This window comes from Anopheles aquasalis, chromosome 3 (assembly GCF_943734665.1).
Source record: "Anopheles aquasalis chromosome 3, idAnoAquaMG_Q_19, whole genome shotgun sequence".
Lineage (NCBI taxonomy): Eukaryota > Metazoa > Arthropoda > Insecta > Diptera > Culicidae > Anopheles > Anopheles aquasalis.
Genome location: NC_064878.1, coordinates 55,841,934 through 55,861,048, shown reverse-complemented (window position 1 = coordinate 55,861,048; position 19,115 = coordinate 55,841,934). Strand labels below are relative to the sequence as shown.

The 19,115-nt window shown below is 50.1% G+C and overlaps 2 protein-coding genes across 2 annotated transcripts in view; one reads left to right on the top strand and one right to left on the bottom strand.

Moving 5' to 3' along the window:
• Nucleotides 1-1,708: 1,708 nt before the first annotated feature.
• Nucleotides 1,709-19,115, bottom strand: part of LOC126577937 (uncharacterized) — a 32,949-nt gene continuing 15,542 nt past the window's right edge. The window contains exons 3-10 of the mRNA XM_050240018.1: nucleotides 9,797-9,920; nucleotides 8,959-9,044; nucleotides 8,749-8,844; nucleotides 8,552-8,614; nucleotides 7,138-7,221; nucleotides 5,577-5,703; nucleotides 5,165-5,461; nucleotides 1,709-4,491 (exon numbers count right to left, since the gene is read on the bottom strand). Of these exons, the coding sequence (XP_050095975.1) occupies nucleotides 4,373-4,491; nucleotides 5,165-5,461; nucleotides 5,577-5,703; nucleotides 7,138-7,221; nucleotides 8,552-8,614; nucleotides 8,749-8,844; nucleotides 8,959-9,044; nucleotides 9,797-9,920 (996 nt within the window). The 3' untranslated portion in view covers nucleotides 1,709-4,372. The remainder of the gene's footprint in view (nucleotides 4,492-5,164; nucleotides 5,462-5,576; nucleotides 5,704-7,137; nucleotides 7,222-8,551; nucleotides 8,615-8,748; nucleotides 8,845-8,958; nucleotides 9,045-9,796; nucleotides 9,921-19,115) is intronic.
• LOC126577938 (serine protease SP24D-like) lies at nucleotides 11,642-13,208 on the top strand. The gene is made up of 3 exons (XM_050240019.1): nucleotides 11,642-12,336; nucleotides 12,411-12,786; nucleotides 12,861-13,208. Exons 1-3 carry the CDS (start codon nucleotides 11,927-11,929, stop codon nucleotides 13,008-13,010), a joined length of 936 nt encoding a protein of 311 aa, XP_050095976.1. The 5' UTR covers nucleotides 11,642-11,926; the 3' UTR covers nucleotides 13,011-13,208.

Below are 19,115 nucleotides of genomic sequence, written 5' to 3'. Positions count from 1 at the left end.
TCCTGGTGACGTGTGAAGGAATCGTATTCCTTTGCAGAAGCCGACCCCGATCTTAGGAGCAACCAGGAAGCAACCAGCGTCGTCGAGCGGGGTCGATGGTCACGCGTTATCTTCGTTAAAAAATATGTTCTACCTACCGAGGCGGCCAGTGGTGCAAGTGGTGGTGCTGGCAGCATGAAAAGACGGCCACCGATATAATGCGGAGAAGAAAAAAAGCGAAAACCGGGCGCCTCGACCATCATTACCGAAGGGGGTCCGGGGGTTTTTGGAGGGGTTTGTGACGTTCGCCCATTGGCGACGTCCTCCGTTTGTCGCCTGATTAAGCTTGCTAGAAGTGGGACACCGGGAGGGTGGACAGAGCAGAGAGAAAGAGGTAGAGAGAGAGAGAGAGAGAGAGAGAGAGAGAGAGAGAGAGCGGTGTGAAGGGCATAAAATGAAAAGACGAAATGTGCCAACCGACACGGACGGGTGGTTTGATGAGCTACGCCTTGATTATCACCCCACCCAACCCCCTCTCCCCCCTCAAGGGAAGGTGAGGTGAACGCCTGAAGGGATATGATTTTTTGGTTGATAAGCTCGTCAGTAATGGTCACACGATGCGTCAGTCTGAATGTGGGACGGAGGGCATGGGGGACCTGTGTGGAACTGGACCACCATCGTACGGTGCGTCAACATGAATGAAAAACGATTCTATTCATCCTTCAGCACGGACGGTGGCCCAAGGGTGCAGCACCTCTCGGTCGCAAGAGCTGCGTCGTAATCGAATGAAGAGTTTTAATGGCTTCTCGAAACCATTCCGCTGCCGGAATGTAATTGCTGCGATCCTGTACCTTTCTATTAGTAATTTATCAAAATCATCTGCTTGCCCTTTATTCGAGAGAAGGGAGGGGGCGGGGGCAGCAAGACTAATGACATCGCCTTTTCCAGGAAGTCAGCAATGTGCGCTACGTTCCAGTGGCGGTGAGCGTGATTGCATTTGAATTATTTCGAACATACCAGGAACCGGCCCTTTTTGGGTGGGGAGGGATGGGAAGAGGGCGTACTAAACGATTCTCGTTTTCAACAAATCATGTTTCAACCGTTGGCCATTTTTCAATTTGCTCATTTCGTTGCCCCTCACCGTCGATTGCAGTTGCATGTTTTCGTTTAGAAGGAGAGCAATCTGAACTGACTGCTCTCAGTGTGTCAGCCCGCTGGGAATGCTAATGGTTTGTCGAGAGATTCCAGCAATACCGTGCCTTCCTGGAAAATCCGTCCCGAGAGCGCTGACACTGGGGGACTCAGCTGGCATAGTTCAGTTTCCACGGTGCCTAGGTGTGTATGTGTTTTCAATTTCGGCGTCGCCTACTATACACTATTAGTTTAGTAGCAGTGCTGTCAAGTTTACGATTCAGTCACAACACTTTGTTGGATGGATACACGAAACGACCAAGACTCGACAGAAGACCTCAGCAGGCGCTGTTGCTGTTTTTTTGCTTTTGATTTGAAACCCTCCCTACGGCAGCCATTACATTTTACGATAGGTTGTAGTGTGCCGGAAACCAAGAACTTACCTTTCACCTATTTTTACGCGCCCGTTTCTCAATCTGAACGAACCAAAGAAGAAGCCTGATAAGCCGATAAGGTGTACGGTGTTGCGTCGGCCGGTCCTTACCCGACACGAGTGAACTTGGTGGAATCTGAGGGAAACTAAGGAATGGGAATGGCGGAAGGCGATACAAATATATTTCTTCTTCAACGCACTACACGGTTGGGGTTCGGTTGGAAGGGTTGGTGGAACGGGGGAAAGGGTGGTAGGGCAACCTCTTTTTACTCTTCACTTTCGAACTTACATGCAAACTGTAAATACTCTTAAATATCACACAAGCTCTCTGTTCCCATTACAGTACCACCGCCGGGCACAACAACGGCCTGCCCTGGCTGCCTCTTGCCTTCCCTCCCTTTTTGGACAAGCGGGTTACCGTGCCTTAAGTTAAGTGCTTCTTACTGCTACTGCTTCTTCTTCTTCTTCTACTACTACTACCACTACTACTAGCACTACTAATACCTCTACTTCCGCCACACGCTTGGACGAGCTCCCATATCTTGGTATTTCGATGAAGATCGACAGCGCGCCTGAATTTCGGCGCCCCATTTTTTTTTGGTGTAATCAGTTTTGGCCCACGTCACGTTTGTGGCGTACCTTTTTATGGGGTTTTCCTTTCCTGCTTCTTACTGTTATTCTCTCCACTTTCCTTAGTCCTCGCCTTTTTTGTTTCTTTGATTTTAAAATGATCAAACTTCTTCGAGCGGCCGCGAAGATGCTCGGTGCTTGCGCTTCATTAAGAACGTTGCAGTAATTGAGTTATGGACGACCGCGTGGTGGGAGGGGGCGGTGTTAGGAGTCAGCGTGATTGCGCGATGCTAATGGCAATTAACCTTAATTCTCTCGCTAGCTCTTACGCGCTCTCTCTCGCTCTCTTTATACACCTCTGTGAGGCTGATCAAGACGCCATAGCGATAGTGCGGACAGCACTAACCAGTCCTTTGGCCCAAACCGAACAAAGTGAAACACAAATCTTGGAGCAGTACTCTACACTCCCCACAATCAAGATAAAACCAACCTTGCCACCTGGTGCCAGAGTGTGGCCAGCAAAGGGCCCCGGTTTTAAACACGAGCACAATAAGAAACTCGAGAATGAGAAACAAAGAGTAAAGGAGCTGCGTGCTGCGGCTCTCTAATTAATTGCTTCCGATCGGCGGTCGCGATGACAGTGCTGACGCTCCTATCAGCAGGATATCACGGTCATCAGCGAACCGACGAGCCATAGTCGTCGACACCGCTCGTAGTATGGTCTTGGTGGCCTGGCATTTGACTGCCTGGCACTGGCACCTGTGCTTGATGGGCACCTCTTCAAAAGGGGCCTCTTGACAAATAATTTGCGTGCATTTTTGCATCTTCCACCCAAAGGACGCCTTCGGCCTAGAACACCCGCTCAAGGCGTCAAGCGACTCGAGGTCCTTTGGAGTGCGCCACACCATCGTTGACCATCGAACACCGGACTGGTGATGTTCGCGCAGGAATGCTAATGAAAAGATGCCCGTTAGCGTACGATGACACAGAACGCTAACGAAGAAGTCTCTAGCTCTCTGATCATCTCGCAGCGTCAATCGGCTTCCAGACCTCCCCTGGTGGTGGACAACGCTGGCCTCAAGGAGTGACACTCAAGGACAGTGACGCCCTGGAGTGAAAGTGAAGAGACCACTTTTGCGGTCCCATAAATTTGGCTTTTCTTGCCAACATTGTCGGCAGCATCGGCAATGGTGAATGGTGTTGTGCGCTCATTTGCGGCTGCTGCTGCTTCTGCTGGTGCTGCATTGGAAAAGCGCTTACCAAGACCGTGGACATGATCACGATGGCGATGATGATGATGATGCGGTCATGCGGAACCGGTCAACACCACCGGTCAATCTGCATGGTCCGGGCCGGGGACCGGTTTTTCGAAATTGGAATGTTTCTTGGGTCATTGAATCATTGAATCGGCGTAGGACGAGATGACGCAGGAGCCCTCGAGCCTCCGGCAGAAGGCAGGAGCCACGTAGCTCTGTTTATGTTTGTGTGCCCTCGGTCCAACCAAAAAAGGTCCTGATCTCTCTCTCTTTTCATGCTCTTCTTCTTCTTCTTCTTCTCTCTCTCTCTCTCTCTCTCTCTCTCTCTCTCTCTCTCTTTCTCTCTCTTGCTCTGTGATTCGCATTCGCATTTCCACTTTTTATGATTCCCGGATTCACATCTCGATCCAAGTGAAAGAGGATGCGAGGGTAAGCGAGACACGCACTCTAATGACGTTGGCCGTTGGCGCCATCAAATTACGTCGTTAGAGTGAAAAGTAACGAGTAAGCTCGAGCGGGGAGCGGGCCACCGCCAATCATCGCCGGCCACCGGACTTCGAAAACGAACACAGCGCAACGACAACACGCCAGTGGGCGCCAGTTTATGTTGACTAGAAACGCACCCGGGGCACCTCGCTCGAAGAACAGGAAACACAAACACACGGCACCGAGCAAAAAGGGCGTCCAAACAACCCCAAATGGCCCCACCGAAAACTCCTTTTCTCCGTAGTGCACCACCACCACCACCACCACCCGCCCACCCGGGCGAGGGACAAACATCTTGGACATCGCATCCAAAAACACGCTCCGGAACGCCAACCGCCGTTTAACTCTCGCGAATCCTAACTCCTACGACCCCGGGGTGGGGGTGATCGTCCTTCCTTTCTCGCGAGGGGCGAGGTGTCCGTTTAAGGCAGTTTGCTGCTTCATCATCGCCGCGACGATGAATGCTCCGACGGCGTTTGCTCCGGCGTCAGCTTCCTCGCCAGTGCCACCGGCACTGCTAATGGTCACCCTGGTGGCACTGCTGGTGTTCGGCCGCTTTCGCTGGGTAAAGTTGGGACTGGACCGGCCCGGGGGTCAGTTTCTGTTCGTGCCACGACAGTTTATCCTCGCTGTACTCTGGGAATGGAGGGAATAGAATATGAGATTGCGCTCGCCGGCTCGGTCTTAATCCTTCCAACGGGTCGGCGTAAGGTAAAGGTGCGTGTCCCCGTGGGTTATTGCATTAATCATTCGAAAGGTTCATCGCTTAAAGCGGACAGTGGCATCGACGACAACGGTCTTAATGCTTGGCAGGATTTTGTGCTTCTTCTTCAGCGTCGTGGTAAGGCTCAAGGGAACAGAAAAACTTATCAACAATTCTCTTTCGGTTCGGTTCGGTTCGGTAGCTGAAACCGAGCTGAAAAGCGAGTAACCTTGATTCGCATGATCCGGCTTTCAGCTAGTATTCTGCATCGACATCCGTATCACGACACAGAAAAAAAAGGTTTACGAAGAAATTGAAGTCCAAAACTCGCTTCCAACCACAACGAAACGAACGATCCCGACCGGCACGGGCGTTCCAGAGTGAGTGTTTCATTGATATTGGATGTAAACGAGTGCGATTGCCTCCGGTTTTCCCATTGTGCTACATCAAGCACAAACAGACAAACTCAATCAATTTGTGATAACATGGATCACCCCGCCCATTCCAGTGCTTCCCCGCTGTACGTATTGATTGCTGCCGTTCCGTCTGCTACTGCTTGCACAAACACCCCGGACAGTGGACCGTGGATGGAGGGGAGCTACCTACCGGGCAGTGTCTCGATGGCGCCGAGTATCACGAGACCGTTCGGAGGTTTGCACGCCACCACGGTCGCCGTCGCATCCTTGCTACCGATCGTCTCCGACGGATGGATGATACCGGTACAGCAGCCGACCTTTGGTTTGTCGCCGGACGAGAACTTGACGTGCTTCTTGACGAGCAGCAGGGAAGCGCCCCGTTGCGTACAGCGTACGACCGGGCCCGTTGGTTGCGTCGTCGTCGCTGTCGCCGTCGCCGTCGCCACCGCCACTGGTAGCCTTAGTGTCGGGGGTGATGCTGCTACACCTGCAAAAGCGGACAACAACAGGAAGAGGGGCGACACGGAGGCACGGAGGGGTTAGCATGGCGAGCGGATGGCGCGACCGACCGCCGCACATTAGCATACTTCCCACGAACGCACCGTTGATCTGCGTTTCCTCCGGTATCAGGGTGCAGTTCGTATGCGGACAGATTACGGGGCTGAGGGCGGCCGTCTTCGTCTGCGGCAGACAGGACGGTGCCGGTGGACTGTACTGGATGTTGGTTGGCTGTGTGGAGGGATGCGAGAAGAAACAGAATCGCCGCATGGCATGGCATGCGTTCAGTTGGCTGACATGACATGGCAGATGTTTCACCCTCGGAAACATCAAGACCGAACGGAATTCCATAGTTTAGTGACAGGATTATGGGGCTACCCCGTCTCCAGGAAGGTGCTGCTGCAGGTCAATTGGACGTTGGACGTTGTGGTGGACTTGATTTTGAAATGGTTCCTCAGCAAGAGATCCTAACTAGATTTATTGTGTGCCTCTTAGCTGTAACCACCTAACCTGTATCTTGTTCTGTGAATAACAAACACATCTTGACGTCGATGTTGATGCCTTTTCAATCACCAAAGTCCATCTGGGCGTACTCTCAGGTCAAGCGCTCTGGGAGGAGTACAACTAAATCATATTTATGAGCGAACCGGTCCACCTGACTCAACCTACGACAATTCATCCGGTAGATATGTAACTGGAATCCTGGTTCAGGTGCCCGTGAACCCACGCAATGTTTGTAGAAAGGATTATTTAGATCCAAATGAGAAAATAAGCCTCCACACTCTCATCGTACTTTTTGTTTGGCCTTTTTTTTTTGGCCTGGGAACTGAAACTTCGGACTCATTCTGCCACCCAGTCCGAAAAGGCATGTAGGTAGTGCGTTTTGGTGTTCGAAATGATTGAATACTCTATCGGCGCCGAACGGCATCCCAACGGGATGGGTGGCATGGGAATTACGCCTTGGTGCACCGTAGACCCTTATGCTGATCCTTCAAGGAGGAGGGGAAGGGGCCCAAAGGGGGGTCATGGTGGAATGGCATTTTTCGAAGAGATAGAAAGAGCGAATAAATCACTCAGACGGTCACTGCAAAACTATGCTTGCCGCCTTCTTGGGCAAGCACAACAAACACTGACGTCGGAGCTCTCGACGGGGTTCAAGTTGCCGGTAGACTCGCTTTTCACACAGCTTCCCACGCTAGGATTAAAGCCGGCGGCGGTGGCAACGTCGGCGGCAATTGAGGTACAAGGGTGATAAGCCCGGAAAACCCCGGAATTTATACGATCGTGATTAAGATTAATGGCGAACCGGTCTAGGGTTCCCGGCGTCGAGAGCGGAAGTTATGAATCATTTTGCGTCGCGAGTTGGCCTCCCTGGGCTCGTGTTGCATATAATTTAATCCTGACAAACGCCTCTCCTCGACCTCGATCCCGCATGCATTTGCGAAAAAGCGAACCGAACAAAAAAAAAACAAAAAAAACCTTAGCTGCTCATTAATGGCTTTCAAGAGGAGTACGGCTTGAGGAAACGAAAACTTTCGCGAACGAAGGAAAACCTCACGAAGAGCTTGGGGAGAAGTTTCCGCTTCCGGAAGAACAGCATAAGAGCAGCGCGGTAGTGTCGTGACCACAACTTTGTTGCGATTGCAGCGAGCGAGTGATACTTACACAAGTGTAGGAATCGTCGTCGGCCTGTCCACGGCCCGCCTTGTATTCCTGGTACTGCGATATCACGCACAGCAAACAGTAAATCTGTTGCGGGAAATAAAGGGAGAAAACATATGAATATCGATGCGAACGCAGTGTGGTGCGTATGGCCTGTACAATTTGCTGGGCAAAATGGATTTCAATCGGCCGTTGTTCATTTACTCGGTGTTTGGGATCAAACAAAGGATTCACATGGAGAGGAATGCTTGGAATAGTCGTACTCGGTAGTATCACGGGTTCGACAGATAGCGACACGGTGGAATTGCTTTTTGGAAAAATGGTGACATTCAATAACGGTTTCGAAAATCATTTCCATTTCTGGCTTCCGGAACAAACATGATTTGAAGTATGGAATTCTATTCTATTCGCGATGGCGTGACAATGCAACATATTCTGGAATGCATTTAATATCATTTGATTACAGGGAGCTGAGAGTGATAGATTCTAGGCGTTTAACTTCTTTTTTGGTTGTAGGTTCTGAATATCATTAATATTGTACCAAAATGGAATCTCAGTTTCAACGAGGCTGATTCACAAAAATGCCATGGGGATGTTCGTTTAATCGAGGGGGCTAAGGTTAAATGGGGAATTTTCTTTTTTTTCCTGGACAAACCATTGAACTTAATTTTTTCAAGTAGATGTCATATTGATCCACAACTTTTCAAGAATGTTTGGTATTATTTTGGGAAAGATTTATTAAAAACTACATCCATAGCATCAAATTTTGAAAGACGTGTCTTTGAAAAGGTACTTTTTCCGGTGCCGATCGTAGCCACGTCCTGGGTCATCGGAACAACTCATTATTTTTTGTTAGATTATTAGTTTATCCAGGTAGCCTCGTTGAGTTTTTCATGTTTTTCCCGTTTTTCGATTTGTGGCAGCATTTTGAAGATGAAAAAGTGATCAAACCGGGTTCGTCGCTTAAATCTTAAGGTGCAAGTCTTTTGATTTGGACCAACAACGGTTCCCATCGTAGCTCCGTGATGGGTCATCACAAAAGGAACAAACCATTATTCTTTTCATAGATTATAAGTTTATCCAGGTAGCTCCTTTGACTTTTTGTTGTCTTTCCAATTTTTCGGCTTTTTCGGTTCGTCGCGGATTTTAAAAATCTATAAATCTGTTATTTTTTTTTTAATTAATCAAACAGTTTTAGATATTACTCTTGAAAGGATCCGCATTCACTGGAAAATGTAAAAACATCTCTCAAAAAAAATCTTAAGTCGGCTAAGAGTCTTAGCAGATATTGGTTATAAAAAGTGCACTTGAAGCAACGATGACGCGATTAAACTGTGCTATCAACACGACATTCTGCCAACCAGAGATTCAGATGACTTTCTTTTTTTTTTCAAGCGATAAAAAATTCAATACTTACATTAAGACACATGATGAAGAAATCAATGGTAAACAGCATCGCTGTCAGTGGTTCAAACTTAAGCTGCCTCGCCGTGCGACCAGTTAATAGGGAAAAGAAAGGGAAAATGAAAAATTTATGCAAGTTATTTCCGATACCGGTACGCAGGTACTGCTGCCAATGGAGACCGAAAGGCGGCTATGACCCGTCGAACCTACCGTTTCTATGACAATCAGATACACAAAGTGGGCGCATTCCACCAGCAGGTCCGCTATCATCACCAGTATCCAGGGCAGCAGCAGGGCTCGATTGTTCTGCCGAGAGTAGAAATGCGGGAGTTGCCGTGTTTTTTTTTTTGGGGCGAATAGAAGCATTGCAATTTGTCTGGTGTTCCTGGTACAGGTCATGCCACCAGCCAGTTTACGTACCATTTTCAATCCGATTAGAACGAGCACCGACGACAGAACTCCCAGGGTGGCGAAGATCAGTAGCAGCACATTGAACTTGACCGTGACTGGCCGCGTGACGTACAGGCGGAATGATGAAACGAAGGAAAAAAAGGGGGAGAAAGAGGAAGATGAAAGGAATGTTATTTAAAACTTCATCCCCAACAGCAACGTTGGGGCCGCTTGACGGGTGGAGGGAAGAGTTGAGGAATCTGGAATGCGGAAGGGGCATGGACTTCTTCTCGTAATTGATTCATGTTCACAGCGCCAGTCCGCTAGAGCGAACCCGGATGCCCGGATGCAACAAAATCGAATCGAGCGAACGGACGGACGGGAAGCGAGCGAGCGTACGCGCGCGCGCGCTCCGGAACAACTGCCGGATGGTGCCCTTCCACAAGGACCTCTGGCCTCTTTGCGCTCGCAAAATGCAACCCAAGTTCAACACGAAAGACGAACCTTTCAAGCGGGGTTAATTCAAGGATGCCAGGCAACATCAACCATCCGCCCTCCTCTTCCCATCCCACTCCATCTCCCAAACTATGCGCTCTAGCGGGTAGTCATTGCTGCACTTCTCTTCGGTTACCGGAAGAAGCCGGAAGCCAATTATGAAGGATCGACAGTCGCGGGGATCGCGAGCATCACTCTGTTTGCGCCACTAATTAGCATTCCTTGAAGGATCCTATTTACAAAATAAACCCAAAGTGTTTTTCTTCCACGTGCCGGCCTCGTGCCGGCCTTTAAAGAACGGGGACAGCGGGCCACCGTTCGGTCTAGGCGATGATCCCGACGATGCGATAGGCCCCAGAGGGTTGCCCTTTACCTGCGGAGATGGTGTCCCGTTCGAGGAAGCTCTCGCCGACCGGTTTGTCGACCTCTCCCCGGAGATAGCGGCGCTCTTCGTGGAGGAACAGTGACATCGTGATGCAGGATATGCCGAAGTAGATCTGTGCCGAAAAAAAAAATGAAAGAAAAAAAAAGGACAAAGCGTATGAGCGAGCGAAATTGGATTTTTACATGCGATGATTTATGTATCGTTCCGCCATCGTGACATCGCGGCGCAGCTTCCGAGGTCCCGGGAGAATCGCTTGACGTTCGAGCGGTACCAACCGATATGAAGAGACGAGTAAGTTTACTCTGGAAGGAAGAGTGCAGCATAGATTCATATGTAAAGCGCTACCGATGAAGGATGATATGTGTTTTGCAAATTAGTCAAGCCGAATTGTGTCCTTGGTAACAGCCCTGGCGTGCCAGTCAAATGCATTGTTTGGCCTCTAATGATTTCAATAGAATTCCTTCCTAGCACCGCAGTAAACAGTGTATTACTGCAATAGAACAAAGCGCCAGTGGATGGCCAGGCGAGGAATGGATGAACGTCCTCCATCGCTTCATATCGCGCGCCTCAACTGCGCTCATTACACTGATTGATCCTTTGGGGACGCCTGCCTGGTACATCTGGATGCGCACTTGTGCTTTCCTTCCATCCGGGATGTTTTCCGTTTCTCTTACGACGGTCCTCCCACGGTCCGGGGACTGCCACGCCATGGACCGGGCGCTCGCATGGAAACAAAATTAAATTAGAAAAACCCCATCCAACCCATCCGTGCGCACGTGAGTGATGAAGGCACGCAAATCCCCAACATAATTTAAACTTTATGGCCTCGCACCACTGGACCGGAAATCCGGAATGGTGAATCGCGAAAAGAAGCCGAACCGTTCTCATCCAGCACACGGAACACGATGCCATGCGACCGGCGGTGTGGAAGTTCATATGGAAAAAGAATGTTTGATGTGTTCTGGGAATAGCGGATTACTACCTGGTAAGTATACCTCGCTACGCATCGCATCGCCATCACAAACAATCCTACGCGCCTGAAAGCTCCTGCACGCTCCCTCACTCTGAGTCAGCGTCGCCGAGGTCACCGCAGGTTCACGCAACCCAATCATGTCCACCACGAAACAGTCTCCGACTACGGGGAGGGAGAAAATACCGGGGGGGGGGGGGGGGGGGGGTGGAAACAAAAACACAAACCGGAAGCTTATCTTATCGCACGATGGAAGCGCAAAATCATCAACACGGTCTACTATTACCACTGCACCTCGTGTGTGCTCTCTCTCTCTTGTCTTAACTTCCACATCTCGTGTTTTGGAGCCACTGCCACTGAGTGGCCAGTTTCTGAACTCCTCCTAGGCCAACTTCCGTTCCTCCACTTTCCGCTCGCTGCACACGTTTGATCTTGAAGAACTTTTTATCTTATCGCTCGTGAACCAGTGGGCATGTGTATTTGCATAACAAACGACGACAACGACGATGACGACGACGTTAGTTTGCAAGTTCAGTGTTCAGCACGCGTGGGACAAGTGGGACCTGTGGCCGAAGAACATGGGACACGTAGGACTTGTCGCCAAATACTCAACACTCATCGTCAATACTTTGTTGTTTTGTGGAAACTGCCGGCAACTTCTACCAGCAAGGCCCCGGGTGGCCATTTAACCGAAGTTGACCTTCTGTTTCTCCAATCGTACCTTCCGTACAAAGCTGGTGGAAAGATCTTACGACCTTGTTTTGTGTCCATCGGCCCCCCCCCCGGGAACTACCTTCAACCTGTACTGCCGCTACCAATCCTTGGCCAGCAATAGATAGCAGCCACCGAGCAGCAGTAGCAGCCTCTCCGCACCACGTCATCATCGTCCCCAAGTGCCGGCGGAGATGAGTGGATGAGTTTGGTTCGCTCGCTTACCACCACCACCACCACCACACCGGACCGGACCGGACCCGGCACCGGAGACCGGACAGTGACGAGATGTTTGATGTCTGGCGGCGCACGGCAACCTCTCGAGCGTGGTTGGCTCGGAAACCAGACAAGCGGCAGCTAGAACGAAGCGTATCAGTCACCCGGCGTTAAAGAGGGGCATCCCGTGATAAATAAACGGCTACGGCGGTGCGAGCTGGATGCTAGTCTTACGCCGTGCGCCGCCCGAACACACCGTGCAAGTACTCTCTACTTCGCTACTTTTCGCTCCCTCCCAAAAGGATTCCAAACGTCCTTTCAACGCGATGGCGAAGCAGATGCTGGCCAGCGCTGCTGTTGCTGCTACGGTGGTGTTAGTGTTGCTGTGCTGTTTGGCCGAGGCTGTGAATGGGCAGCGGTTCCATCACAATGAGCAGAACCGGGTGGTAGCCGGAGGTCCAGGCACCATTTTCAAATCCTCACGCATCGTCGGTGGTTCGGTGGCTTCGGTAGGGCAACTGCCCTATCAGGTGGCACTGCTACGGTCGGGTACGCTCGGTTGCGGTGGTTCGTTGATTGACGCACGCTGGATCCTCACGGCGGCTCACTGTGTCTACAGGGATGGTGTGCTGTAAGTATCTCTCTCTTGAAAGTCTCGTGTATTACTCCGTCGACACACGGCTCAGATTCTCTCGTTTCACGCAGTATTCCAGCCGCCTCCCTCACGGTACTGGCCGGAACGATTAATTTGAATACCGGTGGAGTGCGGCGAGCCGTCGCTCGGGTGCTGCCACACGAGCGTTACGGTAACTTCCGGAACGATGTAGCGCTGCTGCTGCTCCAGCAACCGTTGGCCACTAGTAGCACCGTTAGACCGATTGCCCTACGTACTGCGGAGGTGCCGGCCGGGAGTGAGGTCATCATTTCCGGCTGGGGTCGTATCTACTCCGGTGGGCCGGTATCGAACTGGCTTCGCTTGAACCGTGGCACCGTACTGGCCGGTCAACGGTGTGCCGCAGTCACCGGTATTCCCAGTGGTCTGATATGTTTCACCTCACCAGTGAACAACGGTGCTTGTAATGTAAGTGGTGGGTCGGGAAGTTTGTTTTCGTGCCGTAGCAATAAGTCACTTTCACTGCCACGTGGATTTTCTAGGGCGATTCGGGTGGACCGGCCGTGATGAACAACGAGCTCGTCGGGGTGGCCAACTTCATCATCAACTACTGCGGCTCGGGTAACCCCGATGGGTACGCTAAGGTGTCCGACTATGTGGCCTGGATCCGGGCAACGATGCGTCGATATTAGTCACAGGCCGAGGTCGTTGTACCTCGGACAAGCGAAGGGTTTTGAATTTTTGGGTAATCTGGTGAGAGTTTCTCTCTGTTGGATTTTTTTGGTGTGATAAAAACCATTTGTACCATTCTGACATAACGTTTGATTTGACGATGCGACGTAACAAGAAAGATAATAAATTGCAGGAATCCATAAGGGTTTTTAGGCGAACTTGAAGAACATCAAACAACATGATACACTTCTAGTAGAGGCTTATTGGAAGAGAATTCCAACGAAATGTATGCTTCGCCTATTTGAAGTCTTTAAGGATGTTGAAAGTGGATTGTGCAAGGGCACAATCAAATTATGTAAGGCAACAGATGTAAGGATGGAATTAAGCAGCTCGAATTGAGAGCCAATGTGGGGCATGAACGTGCCATATCTGCTGCCTCTTTAATCCTCTTTCTGGGCATGAATATGCTGCGAGACGCATTGGTGTGATTGTAGCCTTGCCACTGCTAGGATCCATTTACAAAACTTCCTTTCGCTCCCTCTCCCCTGACTCCATGACTTTTGTCAGTTCTTAATTGTAAGCGGATGAGTAGAGTAACTGCTGTTTGATGATGACGATAACGGTTGCTGGATGGAAGAGTTTGCCCGGAGTGTGCGCCAGAGTGGAAGAAAGTAGATCTCCCAGTCCCGGCGGCCCTTCGAGTTGTGTGTTGTTCGTGTTGTTTATTATTTATATTGAATGGTATTTATTTATATATTGAATTAAGCCACGCTCAGTGTCATGCAGAAGATAACAAGCGGCTCATTGAGAGCTTGCCGTCAGGTTATTCAGAGGAAGCAAAAAACAAGGCAAAGATCCACTTGACTCTCGACGCAGCGATACCGGTGCTCTTTAACGGAAACCGCACGCACCCCGAAAATTTTCCCCCGCAACAAAGCACACACCAAGCGCCACCTTGTGCGCTAAAAAGAGCATCGCAAACGTCAGCTTATACCGTTGATGGTAGTTGATGTGGCAGTGTTGTGCTTCGAGAAAGAAAAAAAGAAAGATTAATTTCCATTCGATGCCGCTGCCGCTCGGTAGATAATCATATTCGAAGTAAGTGGAAGATAAACAAAAGTAAGATGAAAACGGTTTTGCGGGAGGATGGACCATGTTGGGTGAGGTGCGTCTGGTGCAAATGTTGCGGACAACGTGCTAGTGCCTGCGATCCTTGCTGGTAGCAGGCAACCGTTGCGTCAACTGCGGCAGAAGCGCTACTTTAATGCTTATTGATATACGCACATCGGTAGCACGTACGTCACACCAGCCAGCCAGCCAGTCAGTGAGCCATCGACCTGGGTGGCATCGGCGTGGCTGGCCGACCGTGGTGTCTATCATCCAGAGTTCCGCAGTGGTGTGATTGATGGTGAATTATGTAACGATCACTCTCATCACCATGGTGGTGATGGTGGTGACGCTTCTGGAGGGCATCAAGTGCGATTAAACTGCTGGCATATCGTAGCTCGAGATGCTCGAGAAGAGAGGAGAGCAGAGCATGGCCCCCCAATGGGGAGCATATATCACGTACATGCCAGCGCCGCGACTAGAAGAACTTCAAACAAACGACGTCGCCTTACACTGTCGCGGTTCCTTGCGTTTCGGCAAAACAACATTTTCCGCGTCACTTCATCACCGGCCCATCATCAGGCTCGGACGCCACGGTTTGACCTTTTGCGTACGTCGAGCATTGATGCTCGTTGGGCTGTGGCTGGCTGAAACAAGGGAACGAAAGCTACGAGACATCTGTCCGATTTTTAATACGCGCGCACAGAAGCGTTCACTTCCACATCCGGGTCCGCTGGCACCGTAAAAACATCAAACGGAAAATGATGCGTTTCCGGTGCGATGTTCGATCCACCAATCGATCAACCCAGGGTACGCCCAGGCTTCTCCTTCTGCTGGCGAAGCGTTAAAGCGGGAAAGCATCCACTGCTCTGCTCTTCGCTTGGAATATGCAAAGCAAGCAACAGAAGAGGCGGAACTGGTCAACTGGACCGTAATGTTTGGCTTTCTGCTGTTCCGGTTCCGTCCGAAGTTCGGTGGGCCAAGCCACAGGTCTCAGGTTTATTCCTAGTAAGCCTACGGAGCATCCTCTGCCCGCTATTTCGGGAATGCCGTACATAGTCCAAAGTAGTACTATCTAGCAGTTGTTTGTTTGTTTTCCCGGTTTTTCCGGGAAACTCCCGTTGAAAAGTGCTTCCTTTTGACCTTCGCCGAAAGATCTGCTATCGAGTTTCGTCGTCCTGGAGACTCCGGAGCGAGTCTTTCGGTTTGGAGAGAGTTTTGTAATACCAGCGCCATCACACGATCAGAAGATTGTGGATATGTGTTTGGCAGGCATTCGACTGCCGATTGTCGGAAAGCAACAGGCAGGCAGGCTGAGCACACGGATCAATGAGAAAGGACACAAGAGCAACCTTCAACACTGGTGCCGGATTGTTTAATAGAACGTAATAACCTCCATTTTTCGCCATCTCGCTCGTACCGTGCGTTGAAAAGTTAATCGTCCTGGAATGGTTTTAAAGCGCCAACTCCTAAACGGTCCCAAAGGAGGGGGAAAGAGAGAGAATGGTATGCATAAAGTGTTTGCACACCTTCATCGTGGGCGGTTTCAATTAAGCCGATCAGCAAACCACCACCACCAGCACCACAAACGTCGGGTGGCCGCGATGCGAGCCTGCAAACTATTCGAGTACCCTAATGTTCCGTTCCGTACGCTTCGTTCCGGAGAGTGTGATCGGATTCGGGCGGATCAGGTCCATTCGTGGAACATGATTATGCTGGGCTGGGGTTGGACTGGCATGCTGGCAGCCATAGAAAGGCGTTCCCCGGGCGTTCCCATGTGTATGTGTCTGAGTGTCTGTGTGCGTAGGCCCATGGTGTGCTTTCATCCGTTTTATGCAAATGTGCCATTTGTGTTTTTCGAATTGCTCGAAGAACTTTCCACTATGAGCACGTGGGCCGTGGGTCTACTGAAGACATGGGGATGCTTTCAGCGTTTCAACGATGCTTGCACGCTACCGGTCCTTTCTCCTTGCCATACTTCTTTCCGTCTTCACCGCGTTGGACACCTTCACTTGAGCATGTTTTCATTTTTCCCAGCTTGAATGCCCCAAAGCCAACTTTTTAGTCGCTTTCCAGCCACAGCCTGGTCTGGGCGGCATTGAAGCGCAGGCAGAATGGAAGTCATGTCGCTTGCTGTTATGCTTTTCGCGATCGCGAGTTTTAATGTCGAGACGTGCACACACATATCCATCTATGGCCTCCATGAGGAGAGCAGCAAAAGTTTTCCAGAAAAGCCATTGAGAAAAGCCACACATACAACCGGGGGGTGAGGGGTAGGACCACAGGGTTTCGGCAACCGAACCGGCCTTGCATTGTTCACCACAGTTCAGCAGATCGGCAGCCCACGCTCGCGACGTTTACTGGAGCGCGCGGTTGACAGAGAGTTTTACTGTAATTTTATTAACTGTTTCCATTCCACGATTTGTTGATCTGCTTCAAGGACTACCGGTGGAGTCACGGTGGCTGAGCGTGGGTCTCGATGTGGCTCACAAACTTTCTTTTCTTTTTTTTTTGTGTGGTTTTTCGCCTTTCACCTGGTACATGACCTCCAACTCGAGTTGTATTGGACATTCTTTATTTAATCGTCCTTAACTGAACAAGAGCGAAGCAACTCACAATTAATTTGTTGTTCATGCTCGAGCTTCAAGCTGAACGTTTTTAATTGACTTTTGGGCAGTGTCTTCAGTGTTCGTCGTCCTTTTGGTTGTCAGAATGAAATCAATCTAGTAATCCATGTCACCAAATGGATGGTTTCGCCAGGATTTCCATCTGTCTCCTGGAGACAAGGAAGCGAAACTAACACTAAATTAACATAAAGCGATGGGAATGCCATTTACTCAAAATCTTGTCTCATGTCACTAGAGCATCATTCAAGTAATACGCTCCATTCGTCACTCTTTTTGGGATTTTTTGGACACAAAATATTGCGCCACGCATCCACTGTACCGCCAGTTGAATGTATCAAAGGGGCAAAGCAATTGAGAAGCAATTGGAAACACACAATCACACATGAAGTTGAAGTGAAACAACATAAACGCACCAACCAGACACAAACCCACACACCAACCACAAGCACAAATGCCCCCCCTCCCCAAAAAACCGATTCAATTTCAATCGGCCAACTTTTAAGACGGTCCAACTCATGGCCAGAACCAGCGGAACTTTGTTCCACTCTCCGTCCGTCCCCCCGATTCCGAGTACTGCAAGTCGAGTGTCTGCGGTTGATGGAGCGCAAAGAATTCAGAAAGAGCGTGCGCGCGCGCGAGGGGCCGACTGCTGGCCTGTCCGTTTGTCCTGCCTTGGCCTTGAAATGAGAAAACTTTGAAAGCTTTCTTAAGGAGGTGTTTCGTGTGCTGCTGCTGCTATTGACAGTGGCAGAGACAAGGGTTAAGGAGTCGTTCCACTCCTTGACTCCTTCCACGTGCACGTGCTTGCCTAATTGTCCCGCTGATTATTGCTTTTCGGCTGTTGGTCTCACTCTTTAAGCAGGCAAACAACGTACACCATATATTGAACAGCGCCATCCCGCCTAAACACGATAAGGCAAGCCAAGGCAAGACGAAATCAATTGTGAAACCCCGTGCAAGAACGCTGAAACGCCTTGACAGGTTAATATATTACGAAATAAAAGCATTCTGCCACCAGCGGCGAAGTAATCGAAATGGAATGCCATAAAAATAAAAGGGAAGCGGACGGAACCGCTCACCGAATCGCTTTCCATTCCAGTTTTCATGTTAGAAAACCGCGTTAGCCCTTTGCTAAAACAGATAACACACAGCGGCAACCGCGCGTAACTCGAGAAGGTGAAGGCGGACGCACAACTAGCGAATGGTTTCGAACAGAGAGTGTCACAACAATAGGGGAGTGAGCGTCTTGATTGAAATTGAAATATCGAATGTGATTGTGGTGGGTGCGTACTACGGGCGGTTTGATGGATTCTCGAACCGATTTTCGACCGATTGCTCAATTGGTAAAAGGATCGACGGCCCGCCGCCGCCGCCATTTCTAGAGGATTTAAATTTCAAATCGCCTAACCAACCGGACCGGGGTGGCATAAATGTATATTATCGCCGGAGAGAGGCGAGTTGTTAGTAGCTGTTTCGTCGACGGGGAGAAGGTATCGCTTGATCCTAGTAATGTCATGCATATTTACGTTCCGAGGAAGTTTCACTCGATGGAATAGGTAATGCCCTTTCCTTGAAGCAGCAGCAGCAGCAGCAGCATAACAATCGCACCAAAGCATCATATTATAACACTTCGATCATCGCGCGCGTCGTGGGTGTGCTTTGTCTGGACACTTTTGTTTTGTTGTTTCAGTGCGCCGGAACCTTTAAGGGGAGAATTAATTTTAGCGGTCGGAAAATGGTAATGGTGGCCTTCTCGAATTCGCCGAAGATCAAGTGAGGTCGGTCCGATAATAGGCCCAGGCGATCCTTTGTTTCAGGACCTTCCTCGAAGTGCTGGAACATCGTTAAAGGATTCCCGTGAATCAGGACCCGGCTGCATCGGCCGGGGGAATGTCAAGTGCGAGAGCTGCACTTGACATTAATCCGTTGCTGGCCCGGGTAGCAATTAAGCCTGGGCGGTAGTTGGATTGTTCCGGTCGATCGGATCCCGTTGATCCCGAGAGTGTTTTGCATTTCCATTCGCGCCCTTTTTGAGATACAATCACCCGGGAAACCGGTTATGCATAACGAGGTGCGAGGTGGCATAAATATTTATGTATTTCCTGTTTCCCTCTCTCTCTCTTCCTCTCTCTTCCTATAACAATTAAACATCAAAAGGGTTGTTCACGATGGATTCGTCCGAATTGGTATCATTAGCCGCGCGCACATCAATCAGGATGTCGAAACGGAGACCGACATCCTTACCCACTCTGTGGCCTAGATAGCGCGACAGTGGAGCACAATCGCAAGTCGCAAGTAGTTCCTTCCTTCCGACAACGACAACGACGGGAGCAAAATGTTTGATATCCCAATGTTATTACATGCCACACGCCACATGGTTCCATTCGGTTC